A 20,366-nucleotide genomic window follows, 5' to 3' on the forward strand; every position below is an offset into this window, starting at 1 on the left:
TGAACTAAATTTAATAATCAATCAATCAAATTCTCAAATGTAAAATTCGCAAAATGTATTCCCTGGACAGTAGAGACTAAAGTTACTAGCTAACAACAAAAAGGCAGAACAAACTATTTTAACCTCCTAGGACTTGGCGTCCACATGTGTGGACATCACATTTTGGGTTGTCTAGACCAGAACACTAAATTTTGCTCTACAAGAGCCAGGTGTCCTGATATGAGGCCACTATACTGTCACCTAGTGGCGGTAGAAGAGTTACACTCGTTACAGTTTCGTTTTTTTTATATTTTTTTTTTTAAAGAACAGTAATTGCAGTAGGTTTGTTTTTACTTTATGTCTTGGTGTTGAAGCAAAACTTCAAATGAGCCATCTTGCTCAAAGGGGCACAAGTGTTTTTTCTACATTTTGTTTTGCTTCTGTGTTCAGCCACAAAATAAATGTTTTGCACATCATTACTAATTGCGACTTTATTGTGTTCTATGGAAATATAAACCTAAACTATCATTTTTCTCAGAAACTACACCATGTAAAAAGATAATTCTTTGTTTTTACACTATTCAATAGCTCAAATAGCAAAAAGAAATAAAAAATGCAAGCCATGCAGGAGTTCAGGAGTCTTAGGGGGTTAATACCTCCTGATTAAAAAAAAAAAATATATATATATATATATATATAAATGGGTCTAAATTGTGTAGCTTAGTAAAAAACATCTTTTGAGCTGACACAGACATCTATAAACCTCATTGCAAAACTACATCCAAATATGCAGTTTTTTTGTGATTATTTCTTGTGATTAAATTTACCCATTTGTATTTGTTTTTATTTGTATTTTTTTCTAATATTACTGTTGCTGGTTTTAGCACACATGCATAACTTCTCCATGGAAATGTCTAATATTTTTTTTAATAGTATGATTAGATATTTGCTCCAAACTCAACCCAACTCAACAGCAGAAGAAAAAGAAAACCACTGACCATCAGACGATCCATAAAAAAAACACTGCTTTACATTTAGCCAAAGTACGTGCCGGTACCGTACCTGATCTCCACGCTTGAGGCCTGCCTCAGCAGCTTTACTGCCCGGCTCCACGTGGTCGATGAAGATGCGAAAGCCCTTCTCAGAGCCACCCAGCAGAGTGAAGGCTAGCGGGGCTTCTCGCGACGGCTTGGTCAGGGTCACTACCCGCAGCTTGGCTTTGGCAGCACACGCTATGTTTAACAGTCGTAAGTGCCCACACATTTTCTGTGGAACAGGAGAGGAGGAGAGGTTGAACGTGAGGTTGGACTTGTGTTGGCTTTGTGTAAAATGAGCGTGAAGGAGGAAGTGTTCGGGCCACTGACCTCTCTCTCCAGATTGTTCTCAAACTCCTCGAGAAAGTGTGTCATTTCGGGGTCACCCTCAAAATCGTTGAAGTGATTGTTCACCCACAGCAAGACTACCCGTGTAACCTGAGAACACACACACATACATACACATAGTTGTTCTAGACTGAGAAGGGTGTGTATTCGCTGCTGATAAGTGTATATATAAGTTGCTTTGGACAGATGTTTTCTTTGTTATGCCCCTTCTTTTACTCCACAGTGTGATTTACCAACTTAAAACAGAAAGTAGTACACAGTCCAGATGTTTATTTAAGAGTATTGGCATACATTTCATTTTTACCACAGAAATTAAAACACTTAGTCCTATTTATTTCAAGGCACTACACTGGGACATATTTAGGACATCTTTAAATGATTCATTAGTATATTAGGGGTGAGAATTCAATTACAATTATTACAATCACAATTCAATTATTAAAAAAAGGCTTTTGATGCATCCTGATGCATCTTTCTCTTTCATACAGGATTTCTTTTTTCTCATTGCACAACTACTTGCACGGTACTTTTAGTACAGTAGAGCATCTGTAATACTCCATAATGTATCCCACTGTTCAATAGGCTCTTTGACATTACTTCTATTTACATAGGGGGGATGATATATATATATATATATATACACACACATATACATACATATATATATATATATATATATATATATATATATATATATATATATATATATATATATATATATATATATATATATATGTGTGTGTGTATATGTGTGTGTGTGTGTGTGTATATATATATGATATATAAATATATATATCATTCCCCCCATGTAAATAGAAGTAGTATAATAGTAGTAAATTTAAAATGAGAATATTGGGAGTTATTGAGCTTAATCAGAACTTTAATGAAGGAAATAAACTAAATAGATGCTCAAAAAGCTGCTAACCAGACATACAGATGCATCTCAAAATATTTGTGATCTATAAGCAATTATTCATTTTATTGTTGACGATAATGGTTTATAGTCAATAAATAACTCAAAAAACTCAGAAAAAATTCAATATTATATAAGACCAACTAGTATATATTGCAGTGTGCCAATTCCTGCTGGAAAATTAAATCCATATAAAATTTTCCCTGTGAAGCAGTGGGTCATGTGCGCTTGTGCTTACCTTGTCCCTGAGGCTGGAGTCGTGGAACCACTCCAGCAGTTTCTTGCCCACCACCATAGGGCTGGACAAGAAGGTGCGGTAGGTGAGCAGGAAGTCCTCGATGTAGGTGGGGTCCACCACAGAGTGCTCCTCTACTAGGTGCATGGTCAGACGCTCTGTTGTGCCCTGTGGTACAAAAGGGGGTTGAATGAAGTGAGACCAAAAAACAGAGTAAGTGGCTTATTATAAAAAAATATATATGTATTTTTAGTAAATAATGTTATTTAATTGACAATTCAATGAAGAAGCGACATCCTTGAGCCTTATCTTGCCCTGATTTTATACAATTATTTTTATAGAGTTACAATGCTAAATTGTGAAACATAGCACAATAAGGGTTCAGGGTTCATACTCTTTTTAACCAGTAAAGAAAGAGGACTTTTTTATGACTTCATGTATTCAGGGCAAATTTTCATGACCATACATCAATGCAGACATGGACTATAAAACCAAACAAAACAACAAAAAATATAATTATAATTTTTTTTTTTTTCAAGACAGTTTGACACAATCTTCAATAATAATAATAAAATGTGTGTCACATCCTGAGAGCTTCATTCTGTAGGGCTATATTACTGAACTAACTCTGAGCTGATGTATTTGTTAGCTCAAAATAGCTAATAGCTTGTTAAATGGAAGAACACATTTGTGAATTGCTTTCTGGTTATTTTTATTTTTCCAAAACTTATCCAGACCTGGCTATTTTGAATTTTTTTGTAGGTTTTTCATGAGCGTACAAACCCTGAAAATTTAAATCAGCCTCTTTGACAATGCTACCAGCTTAATCCTATATGCTAATGCTAATGTTTTTGCTATAGGCTCTTTCCCAGTTTTACTGACCTAGACCTAGTTTAATATCGCTACTGCGGCATTAGCATAATCAATGGATCCCTACATCACTAATCCCACTGAATCATTCTGTGGCCTGAAGTATGGTTAACTAACCCTGCTAAAATAAAATAAATAAAAAAAAATGTACCAAGCCAGGTTTGTAAGTATTCCTTGCTGAACTGTGTCCATGTGGAAAAGCCACCAGAAAATGACTCTCTGCTCAGAACTGTTTTGCTCTGCTGTCTGAAAGAGGCCTATGTTTGTAAAAAGGACCGTGTGAGTGTGAATAACCTTTAAATAGTTACAAGATTCCTTACAAATATAAAAGTTCTTCCCGTAGAGTTTGTAGCAACAGAAACCACATAAACAAGTTAATTACAGATGACTGCATGACTCAGTTTGGTCTGAAGTGCAAGCATAATGATTTAGGCTAGATTCTGCCTCCTTACAAAGAAGTAGTGGAATTATCTAGCACCGAGAGTTTGATTGTTACTAGGCAACTTCTCCTCCCTGCTCGGATCACCCAGGAGTCTGCGCTCATTAGCACCGCTTCCCAGGCAGCCTGACAGAAGCCTCCGCAGCTCCCATCAGCAGATTTCCATCTTCAGGAATCAATTAGAGGAGCCATTCAATACGCAGCCATGTAATTCAGTTCAAACACCATGTCAATCGCAGGTGTAAGCACCCGAGCCCCGGGCTTAAGAAAGCTATCAGTGGACGTCAGGGGGGTTCGGAACAAATCCCCTCATTACGGTAAATAACAGCTACGATGTCGTCGGTCCGAAGTGAAGTGTGATCAGCTGAGATCATAGAGGAACTGTCACACCGCTGAGACGGCTCCATATCCCACTCTGGCCAAAATGTGTGTGTAGAACTTTCCAGAAACAAATGGCAGAAAGCACCTGTTAGATCTTTTTCTCACCTTGATGACGATGTGTCCTTTTCTAGTGCCGGTGCGGTCCAGCTCACGATGCTCCTTCACCATCACAATCTCACCCTCCTCCTCCACCTTCTGCATGTTCTTCTCCACCTGGTTGAGGATGCAGCAGTAGTCCTGCTGCGCTATACATACAAACTGAGAGAGAGAGAGAACAATAAATTACAGCAATAATAAGCACAACATTATTCAAACAAACTACACAGTTCAATTACACAGTCAAATGTTTTTAATTGTTTATAATTGTATGTAATACATGTCTTTATGCGTTTATAAATGTATATTTATTGAAATATATGTGAACAGTGTGTGTGTGTGTGTGTGTTGTTGACTAGTAAAGCATTTTATTTTATTGTACAGCAACACTGTTATTAAACATGAACATGCTAATAAAGATTAGTTTAATTAATGTTTAACTCTTTAATTAAATTGAACTAAGCGAGAGAGAGAGAGAGAGAGAGAGAAAGCGAGAGTGACAAGAGAAAGGGGGAGAATAAAAAGGCAGAGAAAAGGAGATAATATGGAAAGGGGGAGAGAAAGAAGATCAAACAGAGGATGAAAATGAAAAAAAGAAACAGAAGAAAAGAAGAAAAGGGGAAAAACTGAGAGATGAGAAAGAGAGGGAAAAAGAGAGCAGGAACAAAACAAGAAAAAGACAGATGAGCAAAAAAGGAACATGAATAAGTAAGGATAGGGAGGAAGACCAATAATGAAGGTGGAAGATAGAAAGAGAGAGAATAAAAGATAACACAGCTAGAAGAAAAAAAAATAAAGAGAGTTAAGTAAGACAAATTTAAGTGTTTCAAGAGAGAAAGAAAGAAAGAAAGAAAGAAAGGCAAGAGAGAGCGGGGTAGTGAAATGAGAGTGAGAACAGCAAGAGATTAAAAAAGAGAGATAGAGAGAAAAAGAGAAAGAAAGAGAGAAAGGCAAGATAGTGAGAGAGAAGAATAGTAAAATAAGAGTGAGAACAGCAAGAGTGTGTGAGAGTTGGATAGACAGCAAGAGAAAGAAAGAAAGAAGGAAAGAAAGAAAGAAAGAAAGAAAGAAAGAAAAAAAGAAAAAGAAAATGAAAGTGAGAGAGAGAGAGAGTTAATATAAGACAGTGGCTGGTCAGTGAGGTGAGGTCTGTATGGAGATAAATGCTGGTTTTGAACGTAACTCTGATTGATCTGCAGGCCGGTCAGGTTTAAACGCTGCATTAAGCTCTTAATTCCGCACTGGATCGCACTAATTAGAGTGCTGAACTGAACCGGAGCCAAAGTTTTTCGGTATTGCCAAATTTCCACTAATCACTCCTATTATTCTCCTGCTCATGTGGGCAGGGCTACAGTATTCCAGCAGTAAACACCATAAATGAACCCATTATAACAGCTAAGCAGGATTGGGCAGAAGACAATAGAGAATCCCATAGGCCGCCTCCCCAGGAACGACACGATGGGCCAAGACTACAAAAGAGATTTCAGCACTGAAACAAAAGATGCACAGCTTGAGTATACTGGATCTGCACAAGCACCAATATTAACTAATTAAATCAGACTCAAAAACAGGGGGTGGTGGGGTCTGGCACTCTGATACTTAAAACAACATTATGAAGCATTTTTACCTCAATTTTTTACTTAGATTAACACAATCAAGTTTAAGTGTGCATGCTTCTAACATTTTCAGAGACAGTTCAGTCTCTGTTAGCTTGTCCAGAAATGCATGTCTACACTTCCTGTCTGTAGGGGGAACCCAGGAGTAATAAAAAACAAATCTCAGACTGTGACTGAATTGGCTCCATACCTCCTTACTAATTTTGCAATATATAGGGGAACACAATTTAGTTCAATAAGAAGCGGTAAGAACACGAGTGAATTGGGACACTCCCTCATCATTAACGTGCACTTGCTCTGGACACTTAAACATGAACACCTAAACTGAGCAGATTTTAAACACGTTTTGAACCAGTGACTTGGTTTTATCTGAATCCCACTGTAACAACCTGGCAACCCGGATAGCTCGATGTCCGCGTAGTTTGTTTGGCAGTCTGTTGATTTGTAATGAGACTCGCAATGCATTTTGGGACACAGTCAGCTCGCGTAGTATGCATCAATTTTTACTATGAATTACGATGCATTATGGGAGTTTTTAGTGCCCTCAAAATCACGTTTTAAATCCACTTTACGATTCGGACACTCAGACCTACTAAATAGTGCCCTAAATAGTAAATAGGGAGCGATTTCGGTCATAGCCTCAGTAATACTGCTTTAAATATAAAAGCAACTGTTGTGTAATTACTGAATTTCAACAAGAATCATCAATCATTAAGACCTCATGTACATCATTATCTATTGGGCTTGGGCCCGAAGATTGACACTCAAAATGTAATTTAAAGTTCTTAAAACATATAATATGTCAAAAAAAGTCCACAAAAATCCAGATTTTATAGAACATTTGGACATAGCTCAATATTTAGTTGGTTGTCTCAGTTAGGAACAATGATAATTACTAAAATTTTGACTCACTGTTAGAAAGCTATCAAAGATCACCATTAAATGTTTCCTGTTCTGTTCAGTAAATGTTTCCAATTAGTTTAGTAACAAGTTCAGGTTAGATCTAATCGTTCATTAAAAAATATTGTTATTGTAATGTAAACTCACTTTTTTATATAATTTGAATTTGACGGTACTACTTCACACTGTATCAAACTTTCATGATAAATAAACCAATATAATTTATCCAACATGCTCTGGAATAATCCAAGGAATATTTCACAGGATTTTTAAATAAACATTAGTAAAAGCAGCACTGGTGCTCCACCTGATGCCTTGTGTCTAGTAATCAGAATCAGTATCAGGAGTATTAGGATGAGCGAGGAGCTTTGAATTAGTCCTTAGACTCACCTGACAGTCGTCCACCTTGGTCTTCATCACTCCCTTCATGTACTCTTTCTCCATGGTGGGAGACACGCCAAAGCTGTTGCCCATGCAGAGAATCTCTGTACGACCCTCCGGGTACGTCACCTCCACTGAGCCGTTCAGAATGACCGACCATGAGTCCAGCTGCAACGCAAACACACACAGACACACACACACTCATTATGACCGCTGAACACACTTTTTTAAATCTTAGAGATGTATAGCTCACCAGATCAGGTTAGATTTACCTAATCCAATTTACAAAGTTTATTTTTCATATACATTCGTACATTCGTTTTTACACCAAAATACATCTTTAAAAGGCAATAAATTGACATTTTCTGTGTTGTATATTAATACTTAAGCCATCCAAACTATACAGAAATATTTAGTAAACAAAAAGTGTTAAACCAGAATATATTATATATTTTAGATTTATGAGGTCGAGTCAGCTGGAATGGCTTTCAGTTTTGCTGAACTTGTCAAGAGTTCATTACGTAAATTTCTTGCCTCTTAATGTGTTTGAGAGCATCAGTTGTAATGTTGTGAAGAGATAGAGTTGGTTTACAGTGAATAGCTCTATTTAAAGCTCCACTAGGTAGGACTGAAATTTTGTGCTCGTGGGCTCCCCCTACAGTTGCAGAGTGTAATAAATGTTTCAGGCAGATTAGTTTTTCTTTCTCGTTTTCTGCCTTTCACAGACATATTCGGTCTCTTTCCAGCTTCTACCAGAGTGTCTGTATGTTAGTTTGTAAAGAATGAACCAGTAGTCCTTGTAGAACTGTTAGAACTAAAGGTCGGAAAGCAGGGCGCAGTTCTCACGAGCGTTTGTCGCTGCTGCCTCTGAAAACTTACAGAGTCTGGTTTGAGCTCAGAGGAGCTCCGTCACAGACACGAGAGCACCGCATGCAGCGCTGCAGTGAGATTCAAGCTGTAATTTTACTTCTTTAAAAAGATCAAAAATCAAGGAAATACTACCTAGTGGGGCTTTAAGTAATATTTTAATCCATATTTAAAAATCAATACTTTGAAGTCAGTCAATCTGAAACAATTCAAGACGTTTGAAAGTACCCTTAAGCTCAGTCGCAAGACTATCAAAAATGTTGATGATGAAACTGGCTCTCATCAGGACCGCCACAGAAAAGGAAGACCAACAGTTATCTTTGTTGCACAGGCCTTAACAGCCTCAAAATAAGAGCCATCTAAATGCTTCTCAGAGTATTTTGTTTGGTTTGGTTGTACATTTACTACATAAAGAAAAAATAAAGAAATAAATAAAACACAAATAATGAGAAGGCGTGTCCAAACTTTTGACTGGTACTATACATAAACAGTGGCTTTTGGATAATACATTTGCTTTTACACACATTTCTCTACACACACAAAAAAAATATAAATAAACTATAAATAAATGCAATCAGTTAAAGTGTACAAGTTCTTGATATCAGATATATGCTTAATTATTTCCCAGTAATTTCTAATGGTAGCACAAGAAAATCCAACATATCTAGGTAGAAAGACAGTCATTAATAATACTCGGCGTGCTACTCCAGCCACAGACCTACACCTACACCTCTATTAAGCATGTTCAGCTCTTTTAGAATCCCTACAGGAAATGAGAGATTAATATGGTTACACAGATATTTAAATTGTATTATGAAGGAAGCACAATGCATTACTCTGTAGAAGACCCTCAGTTGGGGCACGTAATGCTCTTAGTAACCATTCAGTGAAAAAATAACATCAATCTTCTGCCAAATTTGGAAGCAATTTAAGCCACCATTGCATTACGGAGGGTCCCGGCCATTCCTTAATGGGGTATTCCTGACATACGGAGAACATGCTGCTGTATTCCCATTGACTGGTCTTCACGCAGAATTGGCCAGACTCTAAGCCCCCTGCTTGACCCGTTTGTCCGGATGCATTAAGGAGGAAAATGGCTCTCTCTGGCATGTCTATACTCGGATAAGGAGATAAGTGATCCCCATTCTCCCTCCCTTAGGCACTGTATGATTGCAGGCCGATGAAGGCTTGGAACTCATTCAGGTTTAATAGGGCAGAATGTGAATGGAGAGGCTGGGATATGGATGGAGATAAAGACCGGGAATGGAGCTCTGACTGAAGGGTGAAGAGGCGCGAATGAAAATAGAGATTTTTGTAAATGTTTGAGAAGAAGGCTTTTAGTAAACAAAAAAAAAATATTTTTTTAAAGTAGCATTTCTTGCTTAGAGGACAGTTTTGCACAGCTTGGCTGGATTTTCTCTCTCAGCTTTATGAGGCAGAGCCACCTGAAATTTAGGCTTTGAGTTAACAGCTCTGCTGAACTTTTTTTTCACAACAGTTTTGTTGTAAAAATGTAATGCTGGAATACAGTGAATATTAATATTTGAGTAGTAGGAGTAAATAACTACTCAACTAAGTAAAAAAAAATACGTTAAGAAATAAAGGTCAGACAACCTGAAAAATTTCAAGAACTGAACTTTGTAAGTAAACTAAAGTGCAGTTGCAGAGACCTTCAAAAACGCTATGATAAAACTGGCTCTCATCAGGACGCCACAGGAAAGAAAGACCAAGAGTTTCCTCTGATGCACAGGATAAGTTCATCAGAGTAACCAGCCTCATAAACTGGTTGAGTATTGAGGTCATGGCCATATATTGAGCCAACAAACACTGGACCATTTTTGTGAAGGCTGTGGTCTACAGGAAAAGTCAGGTGTTTGTGAGGCTGTCAGGTAAGAGGTAAGAGCTAATTCAAGAGCCTCACAGGCAACAGAAGCATCTTCTTTACCAGAGCTTGTCCTGGTGTTGGTTTAATCTATACAAGATGGATGGAGCAAGACATGGATGTTTCAAGCTGAACTGCTTAAATTTTTGAACCATAAAGATATCCAAAAGCAGTGTGTAAGACATGCCAAGATGCATGAAAACTGTGATTAAAAACCAGGGTTATTCCACCAAATATTAATTTCTGCACAATATGAGGTTTTCTTTGCATTGTTTGAGGTTTGAAAGATCTGCATATTTTGGTTATTTCAGCTATTTCTCATTGTCTGCAATAAATGCTCTAAATGACAATATTTCTATTTGGAATTTGGGAGAAATGTTGTCCATAGTTTATAGAATAGAAAAACAATGTTCATTTTACTCAAACATAAACCTATAAATAGTAAAATCAGAGAAACTGATTCAAAAACTGAATTGATCTTATTTTTTTTCCACAGCTATATATATGGCATACAGTATGTAGTCCCAGAACATTGAAATCTTTTTGTGTTGTGGATATGAAGTGAAAATGTAAATGTGCCCTTTTTTTTGCACTGTACTTTTCAATTTGGACAAGACTGTATGGAGTGGGTATATATGTAAATGTTCTGGAACTGAGCTATGCTTTTTTTTTACACTACCTCAAATAATTAAATTAATTTATAAAAAATAAGGGGAATTGTTTTTTTTTGAAAGCCACTGCTGGAAACTGGAAGATGCGACTGACCTCTTCGCCGTCATTAAGGACAATGGTGCCAGCACGCTCCACCACAGCGAAGACCATGACGGCACACAGCTCCCTCCTGACCGACATGGTCATGTTGGCGAAGGCTGGCAGCTGGTGCATGAACTCCAGCAGTTGCTCTGTAGACCAGGGCAGGAGAGAAGAGAGGGCATATTAGAACGACAGATACGACAAGGCGAGAACGAGAACGAGAGAGAGAGAGAGAGAGAGAGAGAGAGAGAGAATAACGGAGATAGGAAAGGGGAAAGTGGGCCATTTGGCACACCTTCACTCAGATCATCTCTCTCAGGCTGAGGTCTGATCAGCACGAGACTCGGCGAGAACAGAGAGAGGTTCTTTCCACTGCCACCAAAATAACAAATCAAATGCCTCAGTGCCTGAAGCATAGCATTTTCATAATAATCACATAATCACATAATAATAACCTTCACAAAAATAACACACCATTTCCAGTGGCACCCATATCTATTTATATTATTTATAACTTTCCTACAATCTTCAGTACAGCTACGATTCATTGAACGGAACTAGAGATGCGTTAAATATTGATTTAAATAGTGATTTAAATAGTCATTTTTGGCAACCAAAAATCAATATTCATATTGGGTCATAACTGTTTATACTGAACAAGAGTTGCAGGGAGTCGGCAGCCAGGCAAAACATCAGGTTTAAGTAATTTTTTTACAGCACAAAACTGGCTGTTTAGCTGAGATAGTTAGAAAGCTTGCTATATTTGTTTACCTAAAGACTGTCACCTTGTGACGCACTGAACAATCTAAATAACGCTTGGAGTCGATGCGTTGATGTTTTGTTAAGTAGTGTTATCCATCCATATGTGCTACTTTTTTTCATGATACTTTATGATCTGTTTTCCTGCAATATATCTCCAACAGTCTTCTAATGTTGATTATTTTATTTACATTTAAATACCTGTTAACAAATGCTTAAGAAATATGTGCAATGTTTGATATTTGCATTGGTGATTTTAATATTTTTGTTTCAAGTAAATGAAAAATACCTTAAATATAGAGCACAGACTAGTACAATATAATGTAAAATACGGAAAATGATCATTATTGTCAAAATTCTAGAAATTATTGTTTTGAATTAAATTGTGAATTAATGTAATTTTATTATTTTTTACTAGTATTTTATGCTATTATTTCTTACAAATAACATACAGAAAAATATGTATATTTTTGTATATTTTTGTATATTTAAGCACAAGTAATGCTCTTGTTTTTGTTATTAATAAAATGCCACAAATATGCTCAAGTCATGCTTATTGTTTGTTGCAAAAATATCCAAAAAGATGGTAACTTCTCATGCTGACACTATGAGAATGAGATTACTCACGTTGACTGTTAAATATATACACTGTGTGGGAAAAATTATTGCTTTTTGTATTGTTTTGTTACAATTACGAAAAAATAATAATCGGAAAGTATTTCTTGGGTATCGGTACAGAATACAAAGTATTGTGTCAGTTTCAAAAGTGTTTAAATGATACCCAAACCTGTGAAAAAATGTGTTTGGCATTCTGTATTTCGGGACAAATGTATTGTTTTAATTGGTTTCGGCTAAAGATTTTAATTTCGGTACATCGCTTGACCCCCCCCCCAGACAAACAAGAACAAAAATAAAATAAAATAAATAAATAATGGGGGCTGGGATGACAACAAATTCAGCCTGATTCACTTACGATCAGTGTTAAATGCTCTGGTAAGGGGGATGGTCATTTTCTTTCTGTTGCTTGGCACATCCAATAAATCAAGTCTGGCTTGGACTGGTGTGTGACAGGGCTGGCAGGGCCCGGAGCGGCCCAGCTGACTGAGTTTGTGTGTGTGTGAGAGAGAAAGAGTGTGTGTGCACGCTCGCCTGCAGCCCGTCTGGGTGCTGGCTGGCCTGTGCTCGGTGTCTCAGCAGTGGAGAGGAGCGGGAGCGTGGAGAGATGCCTGGCCAATCAAAGTTTAATGTGCTTCAGGAAGCACTGGCAGGCGGGCGACCCAGAAAAATAACACACACTCCTCACTCTCTCTCAGACACACACACGCACGCGCACTTCACCTTGCCCTCCTCAGTGCACCCCCTGACTCCAGTTTTACCTCACCTACTAACACACACACATGCAGATTTCCCTGTATTAGTGTATACTATACTAATATATGACATACACGTAACTGCATGTAACAGAATTAGGCTAATATGAATCACATGTGTTTAAAGGCACATATACAGAAAGTCAGAGATAGAGCGTGGACAAAGGTATTTGGACACCTGCTCCTTTTATCGTTTTTTCTAAAATCAAGAATTAAGAGTTAATCCTGCTTTTGTTGGAGTAACTTTCTTTACTGTCCAGGATAGGCTTCCATATAGCATGTTTTAACACTGTAAAACGCACAATCCACAGTTGATATACTCAATATACTCACCCATGAACGGTGAAAGAACTAGCACTTAGTGCAGTTAGCAGCTAATGCTAATTCTGCTCCAGCAGTGCTAGCTGGGGCAAGCAGCAGGGTACAGACTTAGCACTAGCTGTATAAGGCTGTACTTTAGTGAAGTGACTTTACTGCTCCTTATAACCTGACTGGTAAAATGAATACATAAAATACACTGGCTTAGGGTGCATTGACTATTTTTGAAAAAATTAAAGGATTTTAAGAGCGCCTTATGGTGCAAAAAATACGGTAATCAAACTATCAATACAAAAATCTAGGATTAATGTTTTATGAGAATTTTAAAAGCAAAGCAGAAACAAAAAGGTGGTTATAAAGCTAAGGCTTCTCCAGTGTAATGTACATATAGAGTTGGTTTTAATGTTGTGGCTGATCTGTGTTTAATCTGCATCTATATAAAGTATTATTTATTTGAACCTGAGAACTGAAAATTTTCCCCACCCCTAGCGCATAGTGTGCAAAAGAATAAATCAGCATGTTACTATATGAGCATTGTGTATATGTGTAGACATAATATAAATTGTGTATTTATAACAACAGTGTACATGTGTCTTACCGATGTCGTCGTCTGTGCGATCCATGGGGTCTTTCTCCAGGCAGTCTCGAACGATGTCTCGGCTCATGAGGGGGTCGGAGGCACGCTCGATATCCTCCTCATCGTCATCCTCCTCAGAGTCCACGGCCGTCTCAGGCAGGCCGCTGAGGTCCATATCGCCCTGCTCGCTCTCAGTGGCCTGCGGGTCACAAACAATCACCTTGTTCAAACCAACCCTTTCAACAAAACCCAAACATATACTCAAATATGTGATTCCATGAATCCCGATACAAGAACAACACAGCATAATGATTGTAATGAAAAAAAAATCATTTATTCCCACATTAATCTAAATAGATTAATAATATATAACAAAATGTACTTCTTAACTGGTCAGAACATGCCGATTATAGGGAGTGCCTACACACTTAACTGACAAACAAAGCCAATAAATGATTCAAGGGCAGTGTCTGAGCCACTGTAGATCTTGCTCTAAGGATGATCAGTTCTCATTGAAACATTAAGGTAAAACAATAAAGAAGTCCACATAAACCCACTTGAACACCCACCTAGAGAGCATATCTGAAGAGCTACATTAATTACATTATAAACCAATTATTCCCTTCCTCTGTACTCTGAGTACCTGTCTGCAAAACAGCTTTCAAGACCCCTTTATCTACTGAAATGAGCATCAGTGGGTTCACCCAAACAGCTGGACAGCAGATGAAAACCTTCGTCAATACTAATGCGAAAGAAAACGACAGCAAAGTGCATCTCTACATGAATAATAAAACACAATAGAGTGACTAATGCTAAAAACAGATGCTCCTCTCATCCCAGTGCACATCAAACCTATTCATCAGCTTTAGGCCACCTCCATGAGGATAAGAAGACCGAGAGAGGTCAATCAGTATACGTATGACGCTGGAGAAGAAGCTGGAGTATGATGCTCCAAAACAACAGAAACAACAAAAGCAACAGATAAGAAGATGCAGAAGATGATGAAAACAATGCCTCAAGACGTCAGCAGCCCTAAATGAAAGGCTTCGCAGTAATCAGTGTGCAATTCTGCATGCAGGCCGTCGCCCACCTGCCTCTGATGGAAACAAAAGAGCTCCATAATAATCCAGGCCATTGCAGCCCACTCCCAATCGCTCTCACCCTCACCTGCCTGAGGAGCCCAGGAAGTGGACCGGTCTTCCAAGGAAGCACCAAAGACGCAGCCCTGGTAAAGTGTGTATGGAAACCTGCGCCCAGCCCCATCCTCTCAGCCCCGACTGGCTCGCCACTTTTAATTTTTTAAGCCCTTGGTACCCAGCGCATGTCATTTTTCCTCAAACGACATCCCAAAGACTCGTCCAATATTCTGACACGGTATTGCAAAGAGCCACTCAGAACACAGGCAGAAAAACTGGGTGGGGCATGGGCAGGCAGGTCTCTCAGTGGGGAGGAAGGACAAACTAGGGGAAAGCAATGAATGGGGGTTGAAGGGGGAGGGAGGGCTGTAGCAGGTGGTTAAGTGAGACAATCATAAAAGATTGAAAGAGAAGGAGTCGATCAAATAATATTGCTCAACAAAACGAGACAGAAGCAAAGAACTCTCCATTTCCATGAAGCTACCAAAGAATTTCAGCGAGATTGGGACCTTACAGATTTACAGATTCTGGAGTTACAGGTCAAGCTGAGGTTAAAACTAGGCAGATGTTTCATTAACTCGTCAAGAAAACACAAGGGCAAGCACTCTAAATCTCTAAAACACTGGATTAACGCTTCCACGAATGTCCAATGAGACATTCCTTGATCCTGGCTTAGGCATTGGAAAGCTATACTGTGGTCTAGGTCTGGCAACTGGGTTTTTCCAAGATACAGATCAAAATCCATTTTCGTCTATTCTGTCTACCAGTTATAATTCCGTAAAGCAGTTATTGCACTGATTTATCTGCAGATCACCTCAGCAGATCAAGTACAAGGTAGACCTTTCAGACAAAAAAAAAAGCTTCTTAAGCATGTCAGCAGTTTGGTAACTCTTTCTAGGGTTTTTGTTAGGTTGACTTCAGCTCAGAACTGAACCTTGTTGTTCTGAAACTCCTGCAAGTCGTTGGCAGATCCCATCTTCCAGTGGATCAAGGACTTCCTGAACAAAGAGAGTCAGCAGGTGCAGTTAGGAAGCAGATTACCTAAAGCCAGCCACATGTCTAGAGTGCCACAAGGCTGCTTGCCTCCACCCCTGCTTTTCAAGTCATACAGCAACTTCAGATGCATCTCCACACTAAACCCTAAACCATATTTTTTCCATTCATAGCTGAAATGTGTTCCTTTGTAGTAATGAAACACACCACTTCTGCTTACATTTTTATAAACAGTTCCTTACCTTTATAAGACGCTTTTATTGTGGTAATTTCTGCCTCTGCAGCACCCTCGCAGGTTTAACTGTGCTATAGGGGGATGATGTTTTCGGGTACTTTGGTAAAGATCCGTCAATTAATAATACCGCCCGCCTTGTTGACGTCCAAACATCTGCGTCTCAACGCTATCAGAGGCACACTGCTGCTCCTGCAGCTCAGCAGATCAACTCTCCCTCCTGCCCCACATCTAAACCCATACATCACCCAGTGCCAAATGAGCGGTGGCTGGTAATCTATACAGATTGCTATCCTGAAAACTGTGCATCCATTTATTTGCATTAAGCGTAGATTTACAAATTTGCACCAAAGCTGGAGCATTAGCGCCTTTCAGTGTGAAAAATAAGAAAATAATTAGGTGCAGTCCCATCAATCAATGTTTCATTCAAAACCAAGAATATTAATTAATATTGCTGTGAGGATTTGATTGTATTCATAAAAAATTGAGGGGCGTTATATCCCTTAATCCATTGCCTGGCAACCCTTCTTCTATCCAGTTCTCTCTAGTAGAAGACTCAGAACAGAGTATCAAAGCCAACATAACTAGAGAAACGAACAGATGCTTCCCCAGGGCTGTGGCATAAAGTGAATCTAATTCATGTTAGAATTTAGATGCAATTGACAGCAGAAAGTCTCATCGTCTCATTCATAAACTTTATGAGCACTTTATTAAGCAGTAATCTGAGCTGGGTTTGGAGCTCTGATGTTAATTAACTGCTGAGATATTATCAGTTATACATCTGTTCAAAATTCATTTTTAATGAACTACATTCAGCGTGTAGAAGCCTTTCATTCAATGCTTGTTAGTGATGGTTGTCGAGCTTCGCTCATTGTGGCCTTAATACTAGGGATGAGTTAAAAAAAAAAAAAAAAATCAAATTCAAATCTTTATTTAAATAATTCGATATTTCATATATCTAAACCCGAGAACGATCTTTATTGCTCTGTGGTCTTCTTCACTGTTACATTTAATAGATTGAAAGAGACAGTGCAGAAATATGATTTAAATAATTCCTGCATCTGTAGATTTTTTTTGTTTGTTTTTTAATGCATCTAAGTCTGTGTTGGTACTTAACCCTTATCCAGAGTGGAGTTATCAACCTCTAAATATGGGGATGAGTCACTGTTTCTGCCTCTTGGACTGTATAACTGGTAGATTCATGTGTCTGTCTGTGTTTTGTGTAAAACTGGCCAGTTTGAACTCAGGAAATTTACTAAGGACACAACCAATCAAATAAAAAAATTTTATATTTTAAAATCTTTTAATGCACTATAACTAGGGCTGCACGATATATCAATTAAGCATAGTCATTGTGATGTGCGCAGGACGTGCATTGTCACTTAAGGCAATTAAATCAAACACGTAATTTTGCAATGTTCTGATTCTTGACTTAAGAAGTAGATACACAGTGTTGTGTCTGTGTCTGTGAAAGTGACAGTCTGCTGCTGCCTAAGAAGTGCGAGAGGGGATGGGGGGCAGAGTAAACATGGTTGGGCACGTGCTTATATAAATGTACGTGTTGAAACCTGTGCATCTCAGTCTAGCACGGTTTTGCACAAATATTTCCAGATACAGATGAATTTATGCTTTTAATCGCAGAAAAATGCATTTAAATGCCTGATTAAAGGGCCAATTTGTTGACATCACAGGCCCTGCATTGTACAATGAAACTAAAACACCTGGTTTTAGACCACAATCATTTATTGTCCCGACGAACAGTTCTGGTGGAAACAGGAGAGTTGAGGTGCACGTTGAATTCTGCAGTGATTTGGGCAGCCGTGGTTTAATGTTTTTTGGATACAATACAGATTAGCACCCGAACATCCCTTTCAGACAGTTTCCTCTTGCATTCACAGTTAATCCTGTTGGATGTGGTTCTTCCTTCTTGGTGGTATGCTGACATTACCCTGGATACCGTGGCTCTTGATACATCACAAAGACTTGCTGTCTTGATCACAGATGCGCCAGCAAGACGTGCACCGACAATTTGTCCTCTTTTGAACTCTGGTATTTCACCCCACATTTCAGTTTCATTGTCCAACCCCTGTATATAGTCCAAAAAAGAACATTTGTATTGTAACCTTTTTCCAATATCGTGCATCCCTAACCATAACTAGTCAGCTGTGGTCCCCAAGCTTTATAAAAACATTGCCTTAAACTATTTTTTTAATGAGCTCCTGACCACTACTGTATACAAGTTAAGTTAATGTCCACTACTAATGAATCATTAGTTCATTAGTATCAGACCCTCAGATTCACATACAGTAGAAAGTCCCCGTTCATTCATTCATTTTCCATTCATTCAGAGAGAGAGAGACTATTTTTGACCGTCTATCTATCAGCTAGCTTCATGCCCCGCCCTGCCGACATGTTAACAGACACACACAGTTTAACTAGGCAAACAGAATCCATCAAGTTATTAGACAGATCCAATCTGTCTGCTCCCCGCTGAATTCAGACAAGATGTAAATCGACCATCATGAATGATGTTGGTTAAGCAGCCGGAGACGTTTTTCTCTTTTTTTTGCATCTAGAAAACCATTAAGAGCTAATCAGGGAAGACGCACACACACAGGCCCTGTAAATCTCCGCCTCGCCGATGAGCCGATGAAGGTCGATCTATTTCTCGAGCCGCGGTGATGAGTGCGATATCTGCAGAGCTGTTTGGATGGCTCGGATGAGCGTGAAGGGAGCATTAATATTTCAGAGGGGCTATTCTTGGATCAATGCTTTCAAGCCCCTCTGAAGAACCTGTGTCATGATTTATTCAAATGCAAATATAAAGAGAAAAAAGAGAAAAGAGAAAGGCGGGCAGCCATGTTGGCAGGTCGGGTGAGGATGTGGGCCATTTCCGCAAGGTTGTTGGATAGAGGGTGGGGGTGGGGGTAGGGGTGAAGCCGGGAAACAGAAAGCCTAGCTGGCACAGAGGGAGATAGGAAGAAGAGCAGGAAGAGCAGAAGGATGTTTGGATGTGGTGTTAACACAGAAAAAAACAGGGATAAATAAAAGAATAATAGAATAAAAGTTCTGGAAGCAGGATTGAGACCCAACACAACAGGTCTGCCCTGTTAGCACTGTACCGAACCACTGCATAAGTGTATTACATTTATTATCATTTTTAAGGTTCTTCATATTGGGGAAGCAGATTGTAGGGCTGCACAACACTGAAATAATCTGCCACTGAAAAAAATTAAGAGACCACTTCAGTTTTCCTCCGCCAGTCTTGCACACTGCTTTTGGATAACTTTATGCCACTCCTGGTGCAAAAATTCAAGCAGTTCAGTTTGGTTTGATGGCTTGTGATCATCCATCTTCCTCTTGATCATATTCCAGAAGTTTTTAATTTGGTAAAATCAAAGAAACTCATCATTTGTAAGTGGTCTTTTATTTTATTCCAGAGCTGTTTTTGTTTTCTTCAACATTATGTATTTTGCAATATTTAAACACACAGGAATGTTCACCAATTGTCACCAGACGTCAATGATCCATGTCATGTTAGAATCTTAACAATACATTACATATCCAATATTAGATTAATCATATAACCAAAAAAGATGAATGAATGATATGCTAGACATGGTAGACATGCCATATAAAATGTGAATGGTGGGCAATAGGGGGGCGATACCGCCCTAAACTTATATCATTATATTGCAAGGTATTTTTGCGACAGCAATATTTCAGTTCAGTTAATTTTAAGAATATACTGCTGCAACAAAATAAATATTAATGTTTTATTTAGTATTAATAAGTTTTATACATTCAGCAGAAACTCAAAAAATGTATAAATAAATAAAATAAATAAAATAAACATTTGCCCGTTTTAAAAACAGTACCTTTCCAAAACCCAGATTTTGTATAAAACAGTGTAATAAAATATAAATAAATAAAATATAAATAAATTATCATTGCATGCATATAAACTGCAAACAAACAATTAAAAGTAAAAACATTAAATAGCAAAAAGAATTCAAATCAAGAATATCACTATTATTTGTGGTATTATTGCATACGATACGTGGAATTTCTGTCCTATTTCTATAAAACATCAAAAAATAAAAATAAATAAATAAATAAAAAATGTAACTGACATTGAACAGCCTGTAATATGACCGTTGAGCTTGTTGCACACTGGGATAACGATCTGTTGTGCAGCCCTAGAAGATGGTTCAATACAGGACCTTACAGGATACCACTATTGTTACAACCATTTTTAACACTATACAGAACCCTCCTTGTGCAGAG

General features: G+C 38.2%; 1 protein-coding gene across 10 annotated transcripts in view; it reads right to left on the bottom strand.

Moving 5' to 3' along the window:
• Positions 1 to 20,366, bottom strand: part of rapgef2b (Rap guanine nucleotide exchange factor 2b) — a 177,143-nt gene that overhangs the window by 27,058 nt on the left and 129,719 nt on the right. For 9 of the 10 annotated variants that reach the window (XM_049484540.1, XM_049484542.1, XM_049484541.1 and 6 more), the window contains 7 exons: positions 13,740 to 13,917; positions 10,707 to 10,843; positions 7,202 to 7,360; positions 4,305 to 4,457; positions 2,513 to 2,677; positions 1,344 to 1,451; positions 1,042 to 1,245 (listed from right to left, as the gene is read on the bottom strand). In XM_049484540.1, coding sequence (XP_049340497.1) covers positions 1,042 to 1,245; positions 1,344 to 1,451; positions 2,513 to 2,677; positions 4,305 to 4,457; positions 7,202 to 7,360; positions 10,707 to 10,843; positions 13,740 to 13,917 — 1,104 coding nt within the window. Of the gene's footprint in view, positions 1 to 1,041; positions 1,246 to 1,343; positions 1,452 to 2,512; positions 2,678 to 4,304; positions 4,458 to 7,201; positions 7,361 to 10,706; positions 10,844 to 13,739; positions 13,918 to 14,885; positions 14,997 to 20,366 lie in introns of those variants that run through there. The other variant, XM_049484547.1, reaches the window with a different exon arrangement.

The sequence above is a fragment of the Astyanax mexicanus genome, chromosome 10 (assembly GCF_023375975.1).
Source record: "Astyanax mexicanus isolate ESR-SI-001 chromosome 10, AstMex3_surface, whole genome shotgun sequence".
Taxonomy (NCBI): Eukaryota; Metazoa; Chordata; class Actinopteri; order Characiformes; family Acestrorhamphidae; genus Astyanax; species Astyanax mexicanus.